The sequence below is a fragment of the Microcaecilia unicolor genome, chromosome 3, assembly GCF_901765095.1.
Source record: "Microcaecilia unicolor chromosome 3, aMicUni1.1, whole genome shotgun sequence".
Classification (NCBI taxonomy): Eukaryota; Metazoa; Chordata; class Amphibia; order Gymnophiona; family Siphonopidae; genus Microcaecilia; species Microcaecilia unicolor.
The window spans coordinates 368,707,835-368,732,685 of NC_044033.1; the positions used below are offsets into that span (position 1 = coordinate 368,707,835).

The 24,851-nt window shown below is 43.5% G+C and overlaps 1 protein-coding gene across 1 annotated transcript in view; it reads right to left on the minus strand.

Annotated features, from left to right (window-relative positions):
• LOC115464761 (triadin-like) overlaps positions 1–21,119 on the minus strand; it is a 135,424-nt gene extending 114,305 nt beyond the window's left edge. Inside the window, exons 1-4 of the mRNA XM_030195114.1 lie at positions 21,048–21,119; positions 20,728–20,809; positions 9,852–9,899; positions 5,860–5,907 (exon numbers count right to left, since the gene is read on the minus strand). Of these exons, the coding sequence (XP_030050974.1) occupies positions 5,860–5,907; positions 9,852–9,899; positions 20,728–20,809; positions 21,048–21,119 (250 nt within the window). The remainder of the gene's footprint in view (positions 1–5,859; positions 5,908–9,851; positions 9,900–20,727; positions 20,810–21,047) is intronic.
• Between the last annotated feature and the right edge of the window lie 3,732 nt (positions 21,120–24,851).

Genomic DNA, 24,851 nt, shown 5'->3' on the forward strand with positions numbered 1-24,851 from the left:
AGTCCAGAACATATGGGTTTTATCTTTTGACCAGTAGATGCAGACAGAGGAACAAAATAGTCCTGATGATTTGTTCATTAAGGGCACTGCACAGCCTTAGAATTTGTGATGATGAAGACATAGAGTTCATGTTCATTCTTCAGGTCACATGTCACATTCATTCATTATGCATACCATAAGGCACTATTATACTCTACTGACACACAGTTCTCCAGCTGGGTCAGGAACTGCCTGAAAATCCAATAAGTTAGAGGAATTTCAAAATAGAAATACTTCGAATTGTTAAATAAGTAAATGGGGAACAATTCAGAATGGAAGCACCCTTCTCCTCATACGTGTCATCTCTCACCTGGATTACTGCAATTCCTTGTATGCTGGACTTCCTCTCTCTGCACTAAAGAGGTTTTTCAGCTCATTCAATCAATTGCTGTAAAGCTCCTGCATAGGGCCCATCATTTCAACTATGACAAGCCTCTCCTTCAGTCCAAACACCAGCTCCCTGTGTTTGCTCGCATCAAGTTCAAAATCCTTAGTCTGGTGTTTAAAGGTTGCTCGCCCTCTGCCCCAGCCGATCTTCACAATGTTCTCATCCCTTAATCCCCTGCTCGCTCCCTCTATTTCTTCTCCAACCTCTTCTCCCTTCCTTCTCCACATGCTCTCCATTTAACCATCTCCCGTGAAACTGCTTTTAGCTATATCCATCTCATTTATGAAACTCTTTTCCTCCCTCCCTTAGGTCTGAAACCTCCCTAAAGACTTTCAAGTCTGTCCTTAAAACTCACCTATTCCATCTATCCTTTGGTACTTCTTCATAGTAGTTGTTCTTTCTCTTATTTTCCCTTTTTCTTATCCACTGTTTTTCTCTTTTTATAATGTTTTGTTGTACACCACATGGAGGGGCATTTTCAAAAGGGATGTCCAAGTTGCGATTTGGACGTCCTTGCAAAATGGCAAAATCCAGGGGCAGGGAAACCCATATTTTCAAAACAAGATGGACATCCATCTTTCATTTCGAAAATACCGTCAGAGACGTCCAAATCCTTAAATTTGGATATCCCTAGGTTTGGTCATCCCGAGACATGGACGTTTCTGACTTTCGGTGATTTTCAAAACCAAAGACGTCCATGTCAAAAATGGCCAAATGTAAGCCATTTTGTCATGGGAGGAGCCAGCATTTGTAGTGCACTGGTCCCCCTGACATGCCAGGACAGCAACTGGGCACCCAAGGGGGCACTGCAGTGGACTTCATAAATTGCTCCCAGGAACATAGCTCCCTTACCTTGTGTGCTGAGCCCCCCAAAACCCACTACTCACAACTGTACATCACTACCATAGCCCTTACAGGTGAAGGGAGGGCACCTATAGATGAGTATAGTGGGTTTGAGGTGGGTTTTGAAGAGCTCACTGTTCCCTCCACAAATGTAACAGGTAAGGGGGTATGGGCCTGGGCCCGCCTGTCTGAAGTGCACTGCAGTACCCACTAAAACTGCTCCAGGTACCTGCATGCGCTGTCATGGACCTGAGTATGACATCTGAGGCTGGCACGACATAATTTTAAACATGTTTTTTTAGGGTGGGAGGGGGTTAGTGACCACTTGGGGAGTTACGGGAGGTCATTCCTGATTCTCTTCAGTGGTCATCTGGTCATTTTGGGCACCGTTTTGTGCCTTAGTCATAAGAAAAACAGGTCAAAGGTGAAAACATCCAAGGGACATCAGGGACGTCCTTGTTTTTTTCGATTATGGGTCAAAGACATCCAAGTGTTAGACACACCCAAGTCCCGCCTTAGCTACGCCTCTAACACACCCCCTTGAACTTTGTCTGTCCTTGCGATGGAGTGCAGTTGGAGACGTCCTAAATCGGGTTTCGATTATACCGATTTGGACGTCCCTGGGAGAAGGATGTCCATCTTCCGATTTATGTCGAAAGATGGATGTTATTCTCTTTCAAAAATGAGCCCAATAGTCACCTTCATTAACTTTTTTGCAGTGTATCAAATGCTGTGAAATAAAATAAATAGAAAGATAATACTCAGCCAGGGGGGAATTCTGGACTGGTCTAGTAGGACCAGTGGTGTGCTGGAGCCGGCTCGCAAGAGCCGGTTGTTAACTTTTCTTCCGACTTGCGAGTCGGTTGTTAAAACCGACGAGCCAGCTCTCCTCCCTCCCTCCGGATCCATCCCTCACCGACCTGTCCTTCGAAATCTTCGGGGCAGGCAGTCTTGCCTGCCCGCTGCCAGCGCTAACTCTCACCCGCTGCCAGTTCACGCTTTAAAAATGGCCGCCGAGACTTCTAGAGGCGGCCTCGCGAGACTTCTGCTGAAGTCTTGGAGGCTGCCCTTGTAAGTCTTGGTGGCCATTTTGAAGCGCGAACCGGCAGGGGAGAGTCAGCGCTGGCAGCGGGCAGGCAGATTGCCTGCCCCGAAGAATTTGAAGGACAGGTCGGTGAGGGACGGATCCGGAGGGAGGGAGGAGAAGTCGCCGCTGAACAACTCGGGAGGGGTGGCAGGGGAGAGAAGGGAGTCGCTGGGCATGGGTGGATGGAGGGGAGAGAAGGGTCGCTGGGTATAGGTGCATGCAAAGCAGGAGAGAGGAGGGTCACTGCTGACATGGGTGGATGGAGGGCAGGGGAAAGGAGGGTCACTGGGTATGGGTGAATGCAGGGCAGGGGAGAGGAGGGTTGCTGGATATGGTTGCATTGAGGGCAGGGGGAGAGAAGGGTCGCTGGACATTGGTGGATGGAGAGCAGGGGAGAGGAGGGGAGAAAGAAGAAATGCTGGACATGGATGGAGGGGAGGGAAGAGTGAGGAAGGAGATGAGATGAGGGAAAAGGAAAAGAGGAGAAAAACTGCACATGGATGAAGAAAATAGGCAGAAGCTTTGGACCATAAATGAAGAAGAAAGGAGGAAAGGAAAGAAATAAATGGAAAGGAAACCCTGGAAACGGAGTTAAGAGGACAGATAACAGCAGAAAAACAGTCACCAGACAACAAAGGTAGAAAAAAAATAATTTTATTTTCATTATAGTGTTTGGAATATGTTCACTTTGAGAATCAGGTTCTCAACATTAAAAGTTTATATTTATTTACTTATTTATGGCATTTTATCGCACATTAAACGTGAATTAGATTGGAACCTGGGATCATTTATTTTTTTTTCCTGGAGTAATGTATTGCCACCCCCAGGCTCTCTCCACGGCTATAGCCAGCTCTGCAATTTGGTGGGGGGGGGGGGGGGGTGCAGAGGGGGACAGGGGGCACAGAGGGGGACCGGGGAGAGAGCCTGTTGTTAAACATTTACCAGCACACCACTGGGTAGGACTAAAGAAATATAAATTATGAGGTAAGATAATTTTTCCTTCCTTAGAACCCATACCGACCCAATCCAGAATATGTGGGATATAGAAAAGCAGGCCTGCATGAAAATCTCTGCTACAATACAATCTTCTATGAAAATAGTGAATGTTTGTGCCTGCAAGGCGGGAGTATTAGGCAGAGAGAAGTAATGAGAGAATATAGTTGACCAGAGTCTCTGATCAGAACTTCATCCACCAAGTCAAAAAGTTCAAAGTAAGTGGCACAGAAACTTCCCAGAGGAGGCTATCTTTTGCATTGTATATCTGGACTAAGAAAAAATTAAGTAAGCTTTTTTTCACACAAACATAATCCTCCATCTATTTTTTTTTTTTTGGGGGGGGGGGGGGTCAGTAATAAATCCAGGAGCAATAATAAAGGCAATTAACAAAAAGAAAGAAGACATCAATTTTTTTTACTGCACTGCAGAAGAACAGCATAGGAAAATGTCCAAAAATAGGTTTTGAAAATACATGCCGAACCCTTACGGTTCAAATTACACTGGCTGCCTGTTCAGGAGCGCATTGCCTTTAAACTATGCTCCTTGACCCATAAAATTATCTATGGTTTTGCCCCGGAGTATATGCACCCCTTGATCGACCTCCCGCCCAGGAATGCCAACCCTGCTGCTCGTTCCTTCCTCCACCTTCACTTCCCAAACTGTAAGGGTGTCAAGTACAAGAGGATCTTCGCCTCATCTTTCCGCTTTTGGAGTCCTAAGCACTGGAATTCTCTCCTGCAACACCTTAAAACTCAAGCGGACCACGCCCTCTTCAAGAAGTTGTTGAAGGCCTACTTTTTTGCCAAGACCTACTCCTCACTTTATACCGCTGCTTGATGCACCCTCCCTGGCTCCTACCCTGCTAGTTCACCCTGTTAGATGCTTCTCCTCCTGCATACTCCTTGTATATTCTTCTAAGTTTTCCTATTCTGTATTTTATTTAATGTTTGTAAGCCACATTGTGCCTGCATGAGTGGGAAAATGTGGGATATAAGTGAACAATAAATAAAATAAATAAATAAATAAATAAAACATCCAAATGCTGCTTTATTCCACTTTATAGACATTTTTCTCTTTCGAAAATGAGCCCCTATATGTCTTTATGACACAATGTGCTCTGATAATATGCCTCATATGTATTCAGGAGAGTCTAATGTTAGAGGCAAGATGATGTACTGTTATCCTTTTGGACTTGCTAAGTCTGCCAAGTACAGCATCAAGGGGCCTATTTACTAAAGTGTAATAAGGTTTTGTAGTAAATGCCATATTAATTACAAAGGTTAACACCTCCATTAACTGTTGGGTGTGTTTCTACCCCTTTGAAGAAGGCAGAGATATAGATAATTATAGACCAAATGTTCTATCATGCATTAATATTACAGAGGATGAGTACATGAGGCAGTTAGCTATACCTCTTCAGGTGGTATTAGTTCTTCATTGTCTGCTGTGTTAGCATTTAACACATGGTAACAACCTGTGTGTTAACTGTAAGGCACACTCCCTGCTCCCACCCTGCCCATTTCATGTCCTCTTCCACATTAGTTAGTGAATAAAGAAGTTAGTGCACTGTAACAGTTAACAGTAGTTAGCATAACATTAGCAACTGTTCTTGAACTGGGAATTAGGTTATAAATAAGAAATACTATGTATATAGATTTTTATTTATATACCATCATTTCTGTGCTACAGTCAAAGTAATTTACATATTGCATTCAGGTACTTTATCTGTCTTTAGTAGGATTACAATCTAAATTGTTGTACCTGGGGCCAGGGGTGAACTGAGTGTGATATGGGCCCCCCACCTCCATGCTGCCACCCCCCCCCCCCCTTACACACACACACTGCCGCACTGGTGCTCCCCTCCTACACACCACAGTCTCCGAATCTCAGTGGGCCCTTCCCGGTCCTACCTTAAAGGGCCCTGGTAGTCTAGTGGTTTCTTCGGGGGCAGGAAAGAACTCCTCTCTTTCCTGTCCTTACTGCTATTCTGCCTGGTACTGCTGTGCTTTCAGAATGGTGGCCGAGACTTCCTGCTGTAGCCTCGCGGGTCTCGACAGTCTCACAAGACTTGGCAGCCATTTTTAAAACACACCAGCCCTTGAAGAATAACGGCATTGGGCAGAAAAAGTGTTGTACTTTCATGCCCCCTCCCCCCCCCCCCCCCCCACAGAGGCCGCTAGACCACAATGGCCATTCAAGGTAGGACCAGGGGGGAGGGTTTGTAGTATGTGGTGGTGGCAGCGGGCAGAACCTCTGGGTCCTCAGGCACTGCTCGGTTGCCCAAATGGCAGTCCGTCCCTTCCTACGGCAAGGGAGGATTAGATAACTTGTTCATGGTCACAAGGAGTTACAGTGGGACTTGAATCCAGTTCTGCAAATTCTCAGCCCACTGAATTAAGCATTAGGCTACTTCTTCACTCCAGTCCATTCCAAAACCTAGAATTCCAGATCATTTGCAATGAACTTGGTTGCATTCATTCAAAGACAGAAAATGCACAAAGTTTACCAGGTTTGAGTTGCAGAGTTGCTCTTTCATGTTTGATAACTTCAGGTTCTGCAAAAATGAACAAAATAATACAACAAAAACAGCTATTATTATTATTATTAAATATATTTGTATGTAATTTTAATATGTTTTTGTGATTTACATTACTGCTGCTTCTAGTTAATTTATTTTTCTTCTTAAATTTAAAAGTAAACATTTTCTGTCTTGGCATTAAGATAGTATATTTTAGGGTCTCATGTAAATACTCCATTCTCTGAACCGCGGCAGCAGTCAGAAGTCTAGAACATGACAAGAGTTTAATTCAATTTCTATGCTTCTCATTAAACAATACAGAACATGTACAGATAGTTATTTATTCATTCACACTTATAACTTGTTTCTTTCCAAAGGTGCAAGGCGAGAAAAGTTCATTCAACATAAAACAAAATTCTGTTGTATAACATAAAACAAATTATACATTTTACTACAAAAATAGACAATAAAAATTAGGGTTGCTATGAAAAAAGAGAAGCACATTTATGAACTTATTTCCACATTTTTTTTTTTGCTGTCTTGCTCTGGTACTATGCCTCTTATCTCTTCAGAAGAGACTAATACTAGAAGGGATAAGATATGCTGTTATCCTTTTCACCCTGCTAAGGTACTAAGTAGCAAAAAAACACAACGAAAACGGAAGATGCACAGGAAGACCAAACTAAAATCACAAATGTAAAAAAGCCTTTGGGTCTTAATAATGATATTGGCTTTTTTACATTTGTGATTTTAGTTTGGTCTTCCTGTGCATCTTCCGTTTTCGTTGTTTTTTTTTTGTTGGTGCTTTTTACGGGAGATTTGGACTCTCTTTGTCGTTGAAGGTACTAAGTAGAGCATCAAGAGGCCTATTTACTAAGATGTGCTCAGGTTTTGTAGTAAATACCATTCTCCCCAATATTCAGCCAGTGTTGGGTTGTGCAGTGACTGCCCGATGCTGGCAGTACAGCTGGGCATTCAATGCCGGACTGTATCCGATCGGCATTGGATATCCGGTTTCAGTTCTGACCATGGCAACTTAACCAGTTCAGCTGATGTTCAGCACTAACCGGTTAAGGGGTCCTTTTCTAAGCTGTGGTAAAAGGAGGTCTTCGTTAGCTTCAGCACGTGTTTTTAACACGCGCTGCGGCTCCCTTTTACCGCAGCGGGTAAAAGGCTGTCTTTTTTGGTCAAAAGAAATGGCTGTGTGGTCAGTGATGCAGCAAAGAAACAGAAGAACAGCAACCTTTTTCAATCACGCGAACGAGTCAAACACAGAAAGGGTGACAAATGATTGGAAAGTAGACGATGTTCAATTTATTGTGGCTTTATTGTGGCCTTTCCCAGGAGTTTTCAATTGGATGTATGTAAAATAAATATGTTGTCTTGTGTCTTGTTGCTCCAGAGAGTTTTAACATCTATGATTGCTCTATGAGGTGTGAGCAACAAGACATAAGACAACATATATATTTTAAAGAAGCTAGTCAGGAATTCCATACATCCAATAGAAGACTCCTGAGGACGGCCATTTTTGGCCAATACATGACTCGTGTTGAGTCTTGGATGTTACAATAAATGCACAATAAATTGAACATCATGTATTTTTCAATCATTTGTCACCCTCACTGTGTTTGACTTGCGCGGTAAGTGAACCACTTACTGCGTGGTCATTTGGGGGTGGGAGCACTTATCGCCACCCATTGAGATGGTAGTAAGGGCTTCCATGCTAACCTGGCAGTAACTGGGCAGCATGAAGCACTGCATGATTAACGCCAGGTAAGCACCGGTGCTACAAAAATCGAAAATATTTTTGTGTAGTGCCGGAAATAGCATGCGCAAGGGGTGGGAACTACTGCTGGGCTCCTGTGGTAGCCCGGCGGTAGTTCTGGAACAGCCCGACAAATCGATAAAGACAATGAATTCCAGACATATGCAACCTGGTAATATACTTAAGAAATAAAGATTTCAAGACTCTTATCCTGCTTAATTGATGGAAAACGGAAAAACAGTTGATTACAAGTCTTGCTGCCATTTCTAGTAGAAAGAAGGGTTACCCAATCAAGTAGATATAATAGGGCTTCACCATATAGGCTCCGAAATGCTAGAGTGCACAATTTAAATTGAATTCTAGCATTAATAGGTAACCAATGTAATTTCTTAAGCACTTTTGTGATATGAACTCCTGCCCAGTAATAGTTACATTGAAAGTATCAAGCCTTTCACAGTGGCCAGTGATTAATCCCTCAGCACAACAGTAACAATATGTAGCCATTAGCAACTGTTCATTCATTCATTAAAGTCCCATGTAACTCAAAGTTTTGGGATGTGTAGAGTTTACCTGGCTTAGCTTGTAGAGTTGCTCTTTCATGTTTGATAACTTCTGGCTCTTAAAAATGAGTCAAATCAGAAATCCGGACAAACGGGCAGATTGGCAAAACCCACCCGGTTGCCCGGACATGTCCTCAAAAAGAGGACATGTCCGGGTAAATCCGGACATATAGTAACCCTAACCAGAGGCATGTGGTAGCTGGGCGGTAGTTCTAATTTGATGCACGTTGTACGTGCGTAGGCACCTACGTGTCTTAGTAAAAGGGCCCCTTAACTTGCAAAGCATTTCTTTCAATACTGCAAATTGGACCCTCTGCCAACATTTCAAATGCTTCATCAGCGTTGAGATCTGTCTCATAACACTGTATTATTACTTCTTCACAGCAATACAAAAATTAAGTGCCTGCAATTACACCAGATTTTGGCAGGTGTGAATGCTGGCACCCAAAGTTAGGTGCAAAATCCACTCTAAACTGGTATTGTATAAGGGGCACTCAGTATGAAGCTTAGCATGGATCATAACTTTAGGGGTAATTTTATAAGAAACTGCATAGATTTAAGTGGAAAGAGTGCACATAAATACCAGTATGTTAATCATTTATATTCATAAGTGTAAATGACCTCTTATAAAATACCAACTAGCAAGAAAGTACATATGTAAGTTTCATGGCCTGTACTTTCACAGAGGTGAAGCATGAGTGGAGGCTCTCTTATGCCTGTAAATTATTATTATTTTTTTTTTGTTACATTTGTACCCTGCACTTTCCTACTCATGGCAGGCACAATGCATCTTACATGGGGCAATGGAGGGTTAAGTGACTTGCCCAGAGCCACAAGGAGCTGCCTGTGCCTGGTGGGAATTGAACTCAGTTCCTCAGGATCAAAGTCCAACACCCTAACCACTAGGCCACTAGGCCACTCCACCACTCCATTATAAATTATCTTAATTTATGTGCATACTTGTAGAAATTACGTTATAAAATAGGTTATGAAAATGCACTGCTACGTAGTTCCAACTTTATAAAATCACCTTCCACGTAACAGAAATGATAGTGACAGAGGGAATAATGCTATGCATGCAAGACTCAGAGATGGTACACATGGATCAAAGGCCAAGGCGGTTTTTTAAAAGGAAAGCACAAAACAGCAGTAGCCCTTTCTTGTGGGACCTTTTTGGCCGATATTTAAAAAACAGGTTGGAGTGTTACACTCAGAATTATATACAGCACTAAAGTGCTCCACATGATTCAAATCATAGCACTGACCCCAGGCTGCTAACCATTTTTGGGGTGCTCTCTGATAGCGTAAAGAAAGATGAAGTAAAGGCTGCTGCCCTGTTTCTGAAGAGTAGAGCTTGGCATGATGCCAACCAGAAACAAGAATAAATGCAATCGTGTCTACAGTCTCCATAAGGTAAATAAAAGGCACATTTGTATGTGAATCAATGAACGCTCTAAACATGTCTGTGGGCAGTGGAGGGTGTTAAAGGAACATATACAACAGTCCTTCCTCCTGCCACCACCAAATATATATTTTTTTAATATCTCCCTTTAGAACAATTGCTACCTAGAAAGCTCCAAATATGTTGTATTCCAAATAATTTTCTACTTCTCAGGCCCTGAAATCATGGCACTGGAGAGCATGTTGCTTCTTACCTTTCTTGTGAATCAGTACAGCCTTTTCCTGCTTTGTTGGTTTTGGCTCTGAAAAAAAAAAACAACAAATATAGCAATACTAGTAAAAAAGCCCCGTTTCTGATGCAAATGAAACGGGGGCTAGCAATGTTTTCTTCTGTGTGCATGTGGGAGTGTGTGTGTCCCTGCCCTCTGGCCTCTCTCCCCTCCCCCCTCTGAGTCCTTCACTGTTACAGAGCCAGCGATTTGATTTCGTGCTCTGCTGTTTTCCTTCACCGACTGTGTTACAGAGAGGGCGGGGCAGACACTCATAGGGAAACCGGATATCTCGCCCCTTCACACTTCCGGCTGGAGGCTTCATAGAACATTGGTTTTGCCTTTTATAGAGAGAGATTATACTCAGAGGTGTAGCTAGCTGGGTTGCCAAGGGAGCGGCCGCTCCCCCAAATGGACTTCTCATGGCACTGGTGCCTATTTTTGACTCAATCTGTCGCATTTAAAATACGCACCGGTGCCGTCGGCAGTTCACTTTCTGCTCCCTCCGCACCCTCAACATGGCTACACTTCTGATTATACTCAAAGATCAGTGAACATCATCACACATTTTTTTATTAAGGTCGTGTAAGCAAAATCTTTTCTGTTCTTTGTCTGTAGTTTTGAGGATTTCTGCTATGGTATATTTAAGGCAGCTTTAACTGTTTGATAGGATACTTTGGGGCTCATTTTCAAAGCACTTAGACTTACAAAGTTGTTTAGGTTACTATGAGGCTCATTTTCAAAAGAGAAAAATGTCCATAAAGTGGCATAAATCTGCATTTGGACGTTTTTCCTCATAATACACATTATTATAGCGTTGCCCAATTTGCCAGCTTTCCTAATCTCTGTAAACAGTTCTTCATCTGTCTGTTTGTTCTGTCCTGGTGGACAGTAGTACAGCCCTGCAAGAACACTCCTTCCCTTCACACACGGAATTTCTATCCATAAAGATTCCATGCTGCTATCTGTTTTATGTGGAATGTCTATTTTATTTGACTCAGGGCCAGATGCACTAAACTTAACCAGCCCTTAACAAGCCATTAACTAGCAAGTAGTAAACCCTCGTATGCACTAAACACTTTTTTCCGAGGACGGTAGCAGCTAACGAAAACAGAATGCAGATGAGCAAATCGTGTAGAAACCCTATTGTAATAAGATGCACTAACCTTTTCCGATTGCTTTAATGATGGAAAATCTAACAAGAGGTCTGTACCTCTCGTTGGGGCTGTGCGGAATTGGAAAAATTATTAAAATGTAAAAAAAAAAATTGGGCGGCTAAAACGGCCAAGCGCTCGTCATGGACGGCCATTATGGCCATTCTACACCCGAAAAACCGCCCAAATGCTCATTACTTTAATGATAAATGTTCAATAAAGACTTCATACAACTTAAAAAAGTGGGAAAAAAATCCAAGCACTCATCCTTTTATAATTAGCAGGACTTAAACCCACCACCTCTGGGTTACAAGAGCACTACTCTAACCACTCAGACACAACTGTACTTAATTGGATGTTCCTCCCTTACTTCCAGGTCTCTCAGCTGAGTGAAGCACGGCCAAAAAGGATGCTATTATTGCTGGGGGGGGGGGGGGGGGAGAAACCCATCCTCTTGCGCTTGCTCATTTTTGTGACAACTGAGCATGCACAGGGGGCAAGGGGTTGAGTCCTGGTGTCGGATTTGTAGCCCAGGGAAAGTGTAGGCAACAAGTGAATGAGCACTGCCGCTGACAGGGCTTTGTCGAACCCCCACCAGTCAGGGGCCTGAACACAAATTGGGGGGACCCAGGTCCCCAAGACCCCCTGGAGCGGGCATCATCCCTGCCCATAGGACTCCTTAGACTACTAGGAATAGAAAAGGTAGGCTTGGGGGGGCCTATGAATGTGCAGGGAGGGAGGGCTGGTCTGTGAGGAAGCAATTTGTCTTTGGGGGGAAGGGTAGGGGATCAGGATTGGGGAGAAAGGGCACAGCAGGAATCCTCTTGGCTGCTACCCAGGAGTCAACTGGGCAACAGCTGATATTCAGACCAGTGCCCAGTTAGCTCCACAGATAAAGTTAGGGCAGCCTTTTTACTGTCCTAACTTTATCAACTTACTTAACCATTTAGCAGTCTGAATATTTCCGCTAAACATTCACGTACCATCTCTGCCCACAGACCATCTTGGCTGGCACTAACCGGCCAGTACAGAGGTGGTTTGATTTGATATTCAATGAGATTTTCTGGTTAATTGCTGCTGAATATCAGCATATAGGCAGGCTTAGGTGTTTTAACCAGGAGGGATTAGGCCAATACTTATCAGCCATGACCATATTTTATGTATGTTCAGTACTATCACCTTTCTGTATAGTGGTGCTGAATATTCACTTATTTGTTTTAATGCTGTGGGTTAAATGGGCAGTATTCACAATGGGCAGTATTCACAATGGAGAAGGGTAGTTAGTGGGGTTCCTCAGGGGTCTGTGCTAGGACCGCTGCTTTTTAATATATTTATAAATGATTTAGAGATGGGAGTAACTAGCGAGGTAATTAAATTTGCTGATGACACAAAGTTATTCAAAGTCGTTAACTCGCGACAGGATTGTGAAAAATTACAGAAGGACCTTATGAGACTGGGAGACTGGGCGGCTAGATGGCAGATGATGTTTAATGTGAGCAAGTGCAAGGTGATGCTTGTGGGAAAAACAAACCCAAATTATAGCTACGCCATGCAAGGTTCCACGTTAGAAGTAACGGACCAAGAAAGGGATCTGGGTGTCGTCATCGATAATACACTGAAACATTTTGCTCATTGTGCTGCTGCGGCTAGGAAAGCGAGTAGAATGTTGGGTATTATTAGGAAAGGTATGGAAAACAGGTGTGAAGATGTTATAATGCCGTTATATCGCTCCATGGTGCGACCGCACCTTGGGTATTGTGTTCAATTCTGGTCGCCGCATCTCAAGAAAGTGGAATTGGAAAAGGTGCAGCGAAGGGTGACTAAAATGATAGCGGGGATGGGATGACTTCCCTATGAAGAAAGACTAAGGAGGCTAGGGCTTTCAGCTTGGAGAAGAGACGGCTGAGGGGAGACATGATAGAAGTATATAAAATAATGAGTGGAACAGGTGGATGTGAAGCGTCTGTTCATGCTTTCCAAAAATACTAGGACTAGGGGGCATGCGATGAAACTACAGTGTAATAAATTTAAAACAAATCGGAGAAAGGTTTTCTTCACCCAACGTGTAATTAAACTCTGGAATTTGTTGCCGGAGAACATGGTGAAGGCGATTGTACGTTTGGGAATCTTGCCAGGTGCCCTTGGCCTAGATTGGCCACTGTCGTGGATAGGATGCTGGGCTCGATGGACCCTTGGTCTTTTCCCAGTGTAGCATTACTTATGTACTTATGATGTTAAAAACACACACACAAACATGATTATCACTGCTGCTGAAAACTATCCCAAATTTATACTGGTGCTTGATAAGCTCTGAAAACAGAATTGGTTAGAACTAATTTAAGAAGGATAAATTAACTCTCAGAGGAACAGCATCTGAAAACCTGAATTTTGCTACGGACATGTTTCTGAAAAGCTCAGAAGGTTCTAAGGAAAGATATTTGACACGCACTTGAGGTGGGGGTTCACCTATACTCCCCATTATCAGGCCCTGTCCCATAAAAGATTACTCACCTGCTGATATACTGCTGTCATTTGCCTATCCATATAAATGCTACAGCTTAGAGCTGGGATAAGTCCTGGCAGTCGTCATTTGCTGCTGAGCTCATAGTATGTCTAATTGGAGAAAATTTGTTTCTCTCCATGAAAAAAAAGAGAGGGGAACTGATGACACATTCTTTATTTTATCCAATTCCCTTGAAATGGAATATTAAAATGTCAAGAAAGAGCTGATAGAAGGCCTTATTTCAGAGCAATTTCTCATAACTTTTAATAAAACCATAATGTGATTGCTGCAGCGCATCACAGCACTTAACAATTTGAAAGGACAGCAGGAAAAAGGAGGTGATGATGCCTCTGTATGAGGCTCTGGTGAGAGCTCATTTAGAATATTGTGTACAATTCTGGAGACCACGCCTTCAAAAAGATATAAACCAGGATGGAGTTGGTCCAGAGGGCGGCTACTAAAATGATCAGTGATCTTCATCATAAAGTGTATGGGGACAGACTTAAATATCTCAATATATATACTTTGGAAGAAAGACAGGAAAGGGGAGATATGATAGAGATTTGAAATACCTACATGGTATAAATGCACAAGAGGTAACATATAACATTGTAAATGACGGCAGATAAAGACCTGTGCGGTCCATCCAGTCTTTCCAACAAGATAAACTCATTTTACATGCTATGTGTTACTTTATATGTATACCCGAGTTTGATTTGTCCTTGCCTTTCTCAGGGCACAGACCGTAGAAGTCTGCCCAGCACTGTTCTTGTACTAAGCTACTAAGGGTAGCATTGAGATGTGTTCCTTGACTTTTATGTGAAGTCCACTGTAGCACCCCCTAGAGTGTCCCACTGCTCTGCAGGGATGTCTGTGTGGTCAGTCTACTAAGAATGCTGACTTCTCCTACATCCCAATGGCTTGATTTTGTGCATTTTTCACTTGGACTTTTTCTTTTTCTGAAAATGGACCAAAAAGATAAATGCACAGAGCACAAAACATCGAGCAAATAGGCATTAAAAAAAAAGTTTTACTGTTTCAAAAATGGCTGTATTCCCCACTTGAATTTTGGGGAAGAGCTGGAGAGGTTGGGGCTTTTCAGCTTGGGGGGAGAAGGATGAGGAGAAATGCGATTGGGATCTATGGGGTTCTGAGTGGTGTGGAATGAGTGTGGTTGATGTTTTGCTCATTCCAGAGGTGCAGGGACTAGGGGACACTCAGGGAGGTTACATGAAGGTACTTTTACGGCAGATGGGAGGAGGTGCTTTTTTTCTCAATGGGATTTGTAGCATGGAGTGTTGCCACGATTTGGGTTTCTGTCGGGTGCTTGTGGCCTGGCGAGGCCACTGTTAGAAACAGGATGCTGGGCTGGGCGGACCATTGGTCTGGCCAGTCTGGGTACTCTTATGTTCTTATGAGTAAAACGCCCAAAGTTGGACTTAGACGTCATATCAAAAATGCCCCTATTTGGATCCTTCAGCCTAGAAGAGAAGAGTTGAGTGGTTTCATTGGTGAGAGAGGGAGACCTTTGGCAGGCTGGGGAGCAGGAGCTGAAGTAAACTTTTGTGGCTGAATGGGCTACTACTGCTCCCGAGAACCCATCGGCCATGGGATGTAGGAGGATTTGCCATTTGATCATGCTGCTGCTCTTGGCATACAGAAGGGGAGAGGGAAACAAACTGACAGGAAAAGAGGGGAAAGAGGTAGGGAAAAGGCAGGGATTATATCTAAAAGGAGGAAATAAAAAAAAGAAAGGGGGAGGCAGCAAGGAGGAAAGAGGGGTGAAAGGGGATGGGATAAAATCAATAGAGGAAAGAGGGAGGACAGAAGAGAACACATCAAAGAGAAAGGCAAAACTATGCAGGGTCTGTAGGAGGAGAATAAGATCCAAAGAATTAGAGCAGGAGAAGCCCGAAGAGGAAGAAAATGGCAGACCAAGGTACTGTGCAACTAGAAGGAAAATGCTCCGGAAGCTGAGGCAGGAAGAAGAAAGTGGACAGCCGCCCCAAATGAACAAGACCTGAACATCAAAGGAGCTGACTTACGTGTAGAGAATGAGTGAGTCTTTTTACCAGCTGGTGTGGAATAGGCTGACTAGGGAGAACATAATGCAGCAGAATGGAAGGAGTAGTAAAGGAGAAGTGCAGGGAGAGGAGGAACAATGGGTTACAGTGGAGAAGGAATGGGTAGATGTACAACTGTGGTGGGGGATGGGCAGTAATATGAGGGGCTAGGCTGAGATCGTTGATGAACTGACATTACATTTCAAGTCATCATTTGAAAATAGCCCATGGTAGAAATTCACAGGGGGCTACTGCTCCACAGGCTTTGAGTTTTGTGTACAGAATCAGAGTGAGCGGCAGCAAGTAAAACGAGCTCTGTTGTTGAAGAGAGTAGAGCAATAAGGAAGTAGTGGCTGGAGCAACAGCCATAGCTCGCCACTCCCACACATGCCAAAATCATTCCCCTGTGGGTGCTGACTTGTTTTGTAGACAACATTAAGTTATATGATATTTTTTCTGGTTATGTTTGAAAAATAAAAATCTCATGGCTTATTATCAAATTCTTTTGATTTTTCTGAGGGGCGGGGGTCTTTTACTAAGGTGCGTTCACACTAAAATTGGGTGCATGCTAAATGTTAGAGACACACATAGGAATGCATAGGCGTCTCTAATGTTTAGCGCTGCGTCCTAAAAACATGAGTGCGCCTTACTAAAAGACCCCCCTGAGTTTCTTGTCATTTTAGAGATAGTAAGGTTGGGTTTTCTGTCTTCAAAGTGAGTGAATGGCTCCATTTGGCAGCCTTTTAGCACCCTCTGTAAAATGCACTGTTTAGCACTTACTCCTTTATTCTGTAAAACAATTTATCTAAATGATGGCACCATTTCTGCGCTTAAATTAATAGAGCACTGCCATACCTACACGTGTAAATGGTAGCGCAACGCTAACCCCCGTTTTTATATAGTATGACTTAAGTTGCACACACAAATACAGTCATATTCTGTATTTGCATAGCGTGGAACAGGTAGATGTGAATCGCTTGTTTACTCTTTCCAAAAATACTAGGAGGCACACAATGAAGCTACAAAGTAGTAAATTTAAAATGAATCGGAAAAAATATTTCTTCACTCAACGTGTAATTAAACTCTGGAATTCTTTACCAGAGAATGTAATAAAAGCAGTTAGCTTAGTGGGGTTTTAAAAAGGTTTGGATGGCTTCCTAAAGGAAAAGTCCATAGACTGTGATTAAAAGGGACTTGGGGAAAATCCACTGCTTACTTCTAGAATAAGCAGCATAAAATGTATTGTACAGTTTTGGGATCTTGCCGGGTACTTGTGATCTGGATTGGCCACTGTTGGAAAGAGGATGCTAGGCTTGATGGACCTTCGGTCTGTCCCAGTATGTCAATATTTATGTATTTATGTACTTATATACTTAACTTAATTAGTTAACAAGCCAATCAGCGCTGATAATTGCCAATAAACAAGCAATTATCGACATTGGCAATAATTATGAATTTACGTGCACAATTGTCTAAGCGTATTCTATAACGTGATGCACCTAAATTCTAAGTCGCACAGTTGAAAAGTGGGCATGGCTATGGGCGTGGAATGGGTGAGTCATGGGTGCTTCTAAAATCTATACATGTTGTTATAGAATACACCCGTTCCATGCGTAATTTAGTCAAACATGGCGTAAAGGGCTGTGACTAAATTTAATCTCATCGATAGGTGCTCGGTGTATTCTATAAACCATGCTGAAATTTAGGCTTGTTCTATAAAGTACGCCTAAGTTAAGGCACGTGAAGAAGCGGGACAGACCGTATTTTCGAAAAAAATGGGCGTCCATCTTTTGTTTCGAAAATACAGTTTGGACGGACCAAATGCCCATGGATTTGGTCCTTTCTGAGCTGGGCGTTTTTTGTTTTTTTTTTGAGATAATGGGAAAAAAATGCCCAGCTCAGAAACGTCCTAATCCAAGCCATTTGGTCGTGGGAGGGACAAATGTACAACACTGCCATAGCTCTTAGGGGTGAAGGGGGCAACTACATGTGGGTACAGTGGGTTTCAGAGGCCTCCCATTTACCACCACAAGTGCTACAGGTGAGGGGGATGGGCCTGGGTCTGCCTGCCTGAAGTGCACTGCAGTACCCACTAAAAGTGCTCCAGGGACAGGACTTGTTGCTGGTGTATAACCTTGGCACAGCAGTTCACACCTGAAGACTAATCTCACTGAAAACGTCCTTTATTTGAATAAGCACACTTATTCACAGTTAACTGCAGATCACAGGTTGTGCCCCACTGGCAACGAGTCTCACTAGTACTGAGATTAGCAGTAGTCCCAGCTGGCAGAATGGTGTACAATGACCTCTTACAGAACTAAGTGCTGTAATGTGGCTAACACATGAAAGGGCCACTACCTCATGGACTACCGGAAACACAACAGGGCACACTCTGACCCAGTAAGCAGAGGGAAAAGCACCATGGGAGTAGAGCCTACCAACTACCAACATCGTGAGCATTTAACACAAGCTAGTGGAATCACAGAGCCCAATACCCTAAACCCACCACAATGGATTGATGTGACTTTGCAGTGCCCTTAACAGAAAAGGTGTCACTCTCACCCGAGACCCACATCAGAACCAGGGAAAGGCTGTCAGAGGATAGAACACATTCTGCTGTCATGGAGGTGGGTACGGAATTTGAGGCTGGCATACAGGCTGGCAAAAAAAGTTTGTAAAGTGGGTTTCTTTTGGTGGGAGGGGGTTAGTGACCACTGGGGGAGTCAGGGCAGGTGATCCCCGATTCCCTCCAGTGGTCATCTGGTCAGTTGGGTCACTTTTTTGGGACTTGGTCATGAAAAAAAATGGTCCAAAAAAAAGTGACCCAAAATCCCGGAAACAAAAACACCTTTTTTTTCGATTATCACCTAAAGACGCCCATCTCTGCTCGGCTGATAACCACGCCCCTATCCCGCCTTCACCACACCTCCGACATGCCCCCATCTACTTTATTCGTTCCCGCGATGGAGTGCAGTTGAAGACGCCCAAAATCGGCTTTCGATTATACCGATTTGGGCACCCGCGAGAGAGACGTCCATCTCCCGATTTAGGTCGGAATATAGGCGTTTTTCTCTTTTGATTATAAGGTGGACAGTGTACTTTACATATATTTCTAGGTTCATTTTATATGAACTGTTCCCAATAGGAATGTTTAAGTCAGAGGAGGAATTCATGGGAGTTTCTTTGCCATGGAAAAAGTACCAGCAGAAAAAGCAGGTGCGAATGACTACAAGTATTTTGTAATGGTGAGGGATGGGGAAGACGTGAAGGGATTGATTTTATTATTATTATTATTATCTGGTAAGCCAAACCTGTTGTTTTATATAAGTCCCAGTGAAACAAAGGGGCCATTTTACAAAGATGCGGATGGGCTAATATCTGGGTAGCACGTGCCCAATCGGCACTACCGCCAGGGTAGCACATGTGTCTGGTGGTAATTCCAAGTGCGGCACTCAACGAATCCCATGGTAGAAAATAATTTTATATTTTCTACCCTGGGGGGCGTTCCTGGCGGTAACTAGCAGTGCACCCACATTGGCACATGCTGCATGATTACCCAGGGACGTAGCCAGACCTCGGCGGGAGGGGGGGCAGAACCCGAGGTGGGGGGCACTGTTTAGTTGCCGACCCCCGACGCCACTTTGGAGCCCCCTCGCCACCGCAACTGCAAACCCAACCCCCCCACCACTTTGGACCGCTGCCGCAACCGCAAACTCAACCCCCGCCGCCGCCACCGCTGCCCGCCCCTGGCCCCGCCACCGCATCAGGTACCTTGTTTGCTGGCAGTGGTCCCCAATCCCTGCCAGCCAAAGAGTCTTCTTCAGCGCCGGTCGACTCCGGCACCTTTGTTGTGGGATCATCTGTTTCTGACACCTTACATCCTGCATGGGGCTACATGCACGGGGCAGGACGTAAGGTGTCAGAAACAGATGATCCCACAACGAAGACGCCGGAGCCAACCGGCGCTGAAGAAAACTCTTGGGCTGGCGGGGTTTGGGGACCCCCGCCTGCAAACAAGGTACCTGATGCAGCGGCGGGGGGTCAGATGTAGAGGGGGCCAGGGCGTAATCTGTGGGGGCCCACGCCCCCGTGGCCCCACGTAGATACGCCCCTGTGATTACCATGTGGGTAGCGTGTGAGCCCTTACTGCTAGTTCAATGGGTGGCGGTAAGGGCTCAGGCCAAAAATAGGTGCATGATAGTTTTAATATTAGTCCGGTAAAAAATGACCTAGCGCAGGCCTAAAAGATTCACCCATGCTATGTTTTGCCATGGCTTTGTAAAAGAACCTCAAATATTCTGATTAGCCAATGCAATCAAATCTTCCACATTGAAGAAAATAAGTGACCAACAATGAATTGACTGCCTTCAAATGAAAGGATATTGAAGATTAGATGATACAGTATATTTATTCACCAACCTTTCAAAAATAGCTATTTGCAACTTCTCCATTTTCTATCTTAAAAAAATAGGTGAACTGACACCAAATTCTGTAATGTTTATTTTGTTTCCACTATTTTATTAATTCAGATTGCTCACTTAAAATTTCCAGCCTGACACTGCACAAGTTTTCACATGTTCCACAGATCTTGTTTTCTACAGCATTGAGCTGATGACATCTAGAAATTCATGATTTAATTTTCTCTTCAGACAGACATCAAATTAATCATTGAGACATTTCCATTCATAATGAAGAGTGTAGCAGATTTTTAACATGTTTCCATTTTTAACTTTCATAAATATCATTTTCTGTTTTTCAAAAATGAAGGATTAATCGAATGCAAATTGATAGCAATTGAGTGGTCAATATTCAGCAGGACTTATCCGGGTAGGAATGGCTTATACTTAGATAAGTCCTGCTGATGGGTCATAACTGGATTTTCAGTGGAATTTACTCAAATAGTGCTGCTGAAAATCTACTCAGACAGCCTCAGCACTATCTGCATAGTGGCGAGGTGGTCTAGGACTGGAGTCTGGGAAGAGCTGGGAGTTGGTTAGTGGCAATATTCAGTCCTCTGACTGCGTAGCTATCTGGATACAGTTAGAACAGCAAAAAGACTGTATTATCTTTATTGGATAATTATGTGGGTACCAGTTTGAATATAACCAGTACCTGGAAAAGTGCTGACAGCCACACTGTACCTGGATATTCAGTGCAGATATCTGGCTGAGGTTCAGCACTGAGTATCTGTGCGATAGTGTGAGCTGGGTTGAAGTGGGAGGCCTTCAAAAATACAATCAGACAAGAATAAAAAGTGAAACAAAGCCTCTCGTATTTCATAATTTAAGGTGACGAAACAATGCGACAAGGCAGTGGCTGAGGCCAGAAGGATGCTAGGCTGCATAGATAGGGGTATAACCAGCAGAAGAAAGGAGGTGTTGATGCAGGGTTACACAAACACAGGTCTTGCTCCAGCCAAACCTCAAGAACAGGATTCTTGTAAAGCTAAAGCTTGACCTACCTTAGCCAGGTTCTGGTAGTTTACACGTAAACAGGGGAGACCTACATGGCAGGGTGGCTTCTCTCCCCCCATAACCTCCTTGTTGTGTTGTGCCAGAGGGTTTTTACTTCCTGCTCATTGTTGAGCCCTGATCTCCTGGCCAGACAGCCTTACATCCCTATGCTTACATTGGCTCTGCTTAAGCTTCTGACATGGCAGCTTTAGCACCACCTGCTGTAAAATGGCTAACCTACTACATCAGTGAAAGAGTGTTTCTAAGGACATCTGCAACTATATCACTCCCTCACAATCTGGCTATAAAAGGAAGCATTAGTTGGCATTAAAAATGATGACTGCTGTGGGATGAATATTTACTCGTGAAATATTAATACTCATAGCTTAAGCTACTTGTTCAGCATGTGAATGATTTAGGTACATACATATATTTTAAACTTTTGAGAGTAAAGAAACATTCTTCAGTACCTGATTCAACTTTTTTTTCTTGTCTTTTAATTTCAGGTTCTGAGAAAAAAAGATTATGAATGATTGAAATTAGATGGCATGTATAATCATAAAGCAAAACGTATGCAAATTAATTGAGGAACAGATATTTATTTTTAGGGCTCTTTTAACCGTGACATCATTGAAGACATAAATACTCCTAAATATCTATTGTATAGAATTGTTGTTTTTCATTTTGGAAAGTATTAATGACCATGTCAACCAGGTACATTAGGTGGTGATTGTAGAAGGGTTTGCTATCATTTGCACACATACAAAAAAAAAAGTTGATTTACATATGTAAATGCAAAACATGTGTAATTATACTTTTTTTTTTTTTTAGAAAAGTTGCCAATTTTAGCTGTCTACTCTCAGCATAGTCTGGGCATTGTTTAGGCAGACCTTAGATGTATACATTCATTCCTTATTGTGCAATGGAAATGCAAATGTAGTTCCAAAAATTCTAATGTCAGCATTTACACCTGCTCCAAATCATGTGTAACTCAATTAACTGCTCGTTTGGAGCTGTGATTTGGAGACCTCATCTAATAGCACATAACTGAAAAGGGGACATCGCCATGGGTATGTCAGGAGCATTCCCAAAAGTTATGCATGCTGTTACTGCCTCTGCCAACCTAACCAGTGTTTAGTATAGAGCTTTCTGGTTTTGCAGCTCAACCAGATTTGTATATATAACTTATTCCCTTATTTATGACCTAGTAGGGCAATTAACTAGCTTGTGTCTTCTTAGTCTTCTCACAGATCATAGACAGGCTTGCTTAACCCTAGTAATAGGCCATAAACTTTAACAAATGTCTGTTTGTTTGCTTCAAACAGGCCCTAAACATAACAAAGGGACATTCTCAGTGAAGGACAAGTATGGGTGATAAGTATTTGAGGGAAGGAGGTTACAAAGGGCAAATGATGAATAATTGAGAAAAATACCAAAGAACCAGAATTATGTGAAGGTGACCATAGAGGTCAGAGTTGAAGAATACCAGATAAGTAAAAGAGAAAATATAAGGCATTAAGTGATTGGACAAAATTAGGCTTCAGTAATCTGACAAGCACATCTTGTGGCAGTCAGATTTTGTTAAGCTTCCAAAGAAAACAGAGAGAGAGAGAGAGATTATATTTTCCTTATACTGAAATTTGGATTGATATAAATAAGAATTCAATTTTCTGTAATACTGGGATAAAAGAATTTTTATTGTAACCATTTATTTACTCTAATGAATTTTAGCATTATTATACAAGAGAAAAACTGAACTCTAAAGTGATTTTCCTTTGCCAGAAGGGCTTTATTTCAGTCTTCTGAAGTTGTTCAACTTCCCTCCCACTTAGAAGCAAGAGGGAGGTCCCTATACACCAGGGTGCCAGCATTTATACCAGGTTTCAGCAGGCATAAGTCTGGCACCCAAAGTTAGGCACAGGAATTGGTGCTATGCATGATTCTACAACAGAGGCGTAGCCACGGGTGGGCTTGGGCGGGCCTAGGTCCACCCAGTTTGGGCTCAGGCCCACCTAGCAGTGGAGCACCTTCATCAGCACAGCAGTAGAGGGAGCAGGCTGAGCTGCCATGATCCTGCATCTACCTCTCTCTGTCTCAGCAGCAGCGGTAGCGATTCATACATGCTGCCTCCTGCTTCTAACCCGGAAGCGTCTCCTCTGCCATGTCCTGACCCAGCAGAAGCAGGAAGTTGTGATAATGGGGGCGGGATGCGGCAGAGGAGACGCTTCCGGGTTAGAAGCAGGAGGCAGCATGTATGAATTGCTATCGCTCATGCTGAGACAGAGGGAGGTAGATGCAGGATCGTGGCGGCGGTAGGCAGCGTCTGGGAATCGCTGTCATGAGAGAGAGGGAGGCAGATGCAGGGTCGGAGCTCAGCCTGCTTCCTCCAATACCGGGGCTGTTAAGGGTGGTGCCCCATTGAAGCGAGAGGGAGAGTTGGGGGGGGGGAGGTCTCCTTCCAAAAGATAGATTCTGCATGGGGGGCATGAGGTGGAGAGGAGCAAGAGAGAGAGAATTGTGGGACATAGGGTAGAGAGGGGTAAGAAAGGAAAAAGTCTTGCATGGGAAGGGGAGAGGGACGAGACAGGGAGAAATGTTGGACATAGGGGTAGTGGGGAGGGAGAGATGGTAAATGTTGGACAGGGGGTGATGAGGAGGGGAAGATGGTGAAAAATTAGACATGATGGTGGAGGGCAGGAAGAGATGCTGTAGGGGGAAGCGAAAGATGATGGATGGGGCACAAGGGAGGGGAGAGGCAGAAATGTTGGACATGGCAGTGGAAGGGAGGAAGAAAGAAAATGCTGCATGGGGGGAGGGGGGAAGAGAAGTGTTGTACCCATGGCACAAGAGAGGGAGAAATGGTGGACAGAGGGAGATATATTGGGCCTGGGGGGTGAATGAGAGGGAGAGAGAAACACAGGAGGTGGAGAGGGGAGAAAGGAGGAGATGTTGGATTCAGGAGCAGAAGGGTGATGGAGAGATGCCGGACAGTGGGAGTGAGGGAAGGGAGAGGGAGAAATGTTGGAACATGGGGGAGAGGGCAGGAGGGAAGAGAGAAGGGACAGAGAGATGTAAGGCTACAAGAGTGGGGTGGGGAGATAGAGGGAGCAGATGCTGGGCTAGAAGGGTGGAGGGAAAGAAGATGGTGGAACCATGTGGGAGAGGCCAGGAGGGAGAGGAAGAGGGTGGCATGGAAATAAATAAATAAATAAATAAATAGATAGTGATTACAGAGGTTAGAAATATGGTAATGAAAGGGAATGGAGGGCTGAGGAAGGAGTGAAATGGGGAAATGGAAAAGCTAGTGGGGGAGAGAAGAAGATGAAAATCTGATAGGTAGCTGTAAACTAAAAAGGAGGAGAACAGTGAGAGGGTGAAATTTGAGTTGACAGCAAGGCAGAAAGAAGAAAAAAGAGAGGAAAGAGCTAAAAATAAGCACAGTCAATATGTCAGAAGCAGGTGTAGTGAAGGCAAAAGAAGACAAATGGACAGCAGCCGCTTGAAAGAGAATTAGAAGATGACAGACAGGAAAGCAGAAAAGAAACTGCAACCAACGTGATGGAAAAATACAATGCCCAGACCACAAAAGGTAGAAAAAAGAAATGTATTTTGAACGTTTTAAATGGAATATGTTGGCTTTGGGAAATCTACATAGCAAATGTGTTTGTATCGTGTTGAGAAGAAAGAAAATCCATTTCTATTTTTATTTCTCCAGTGTTGCAGTACATGCTAAGTTTAACTTTTTGGGGTTCTGAGTTCAATTTTTGTCTAAATATTTCTGATATGTGATCCCCTGTTCTGTATTTGGTGAG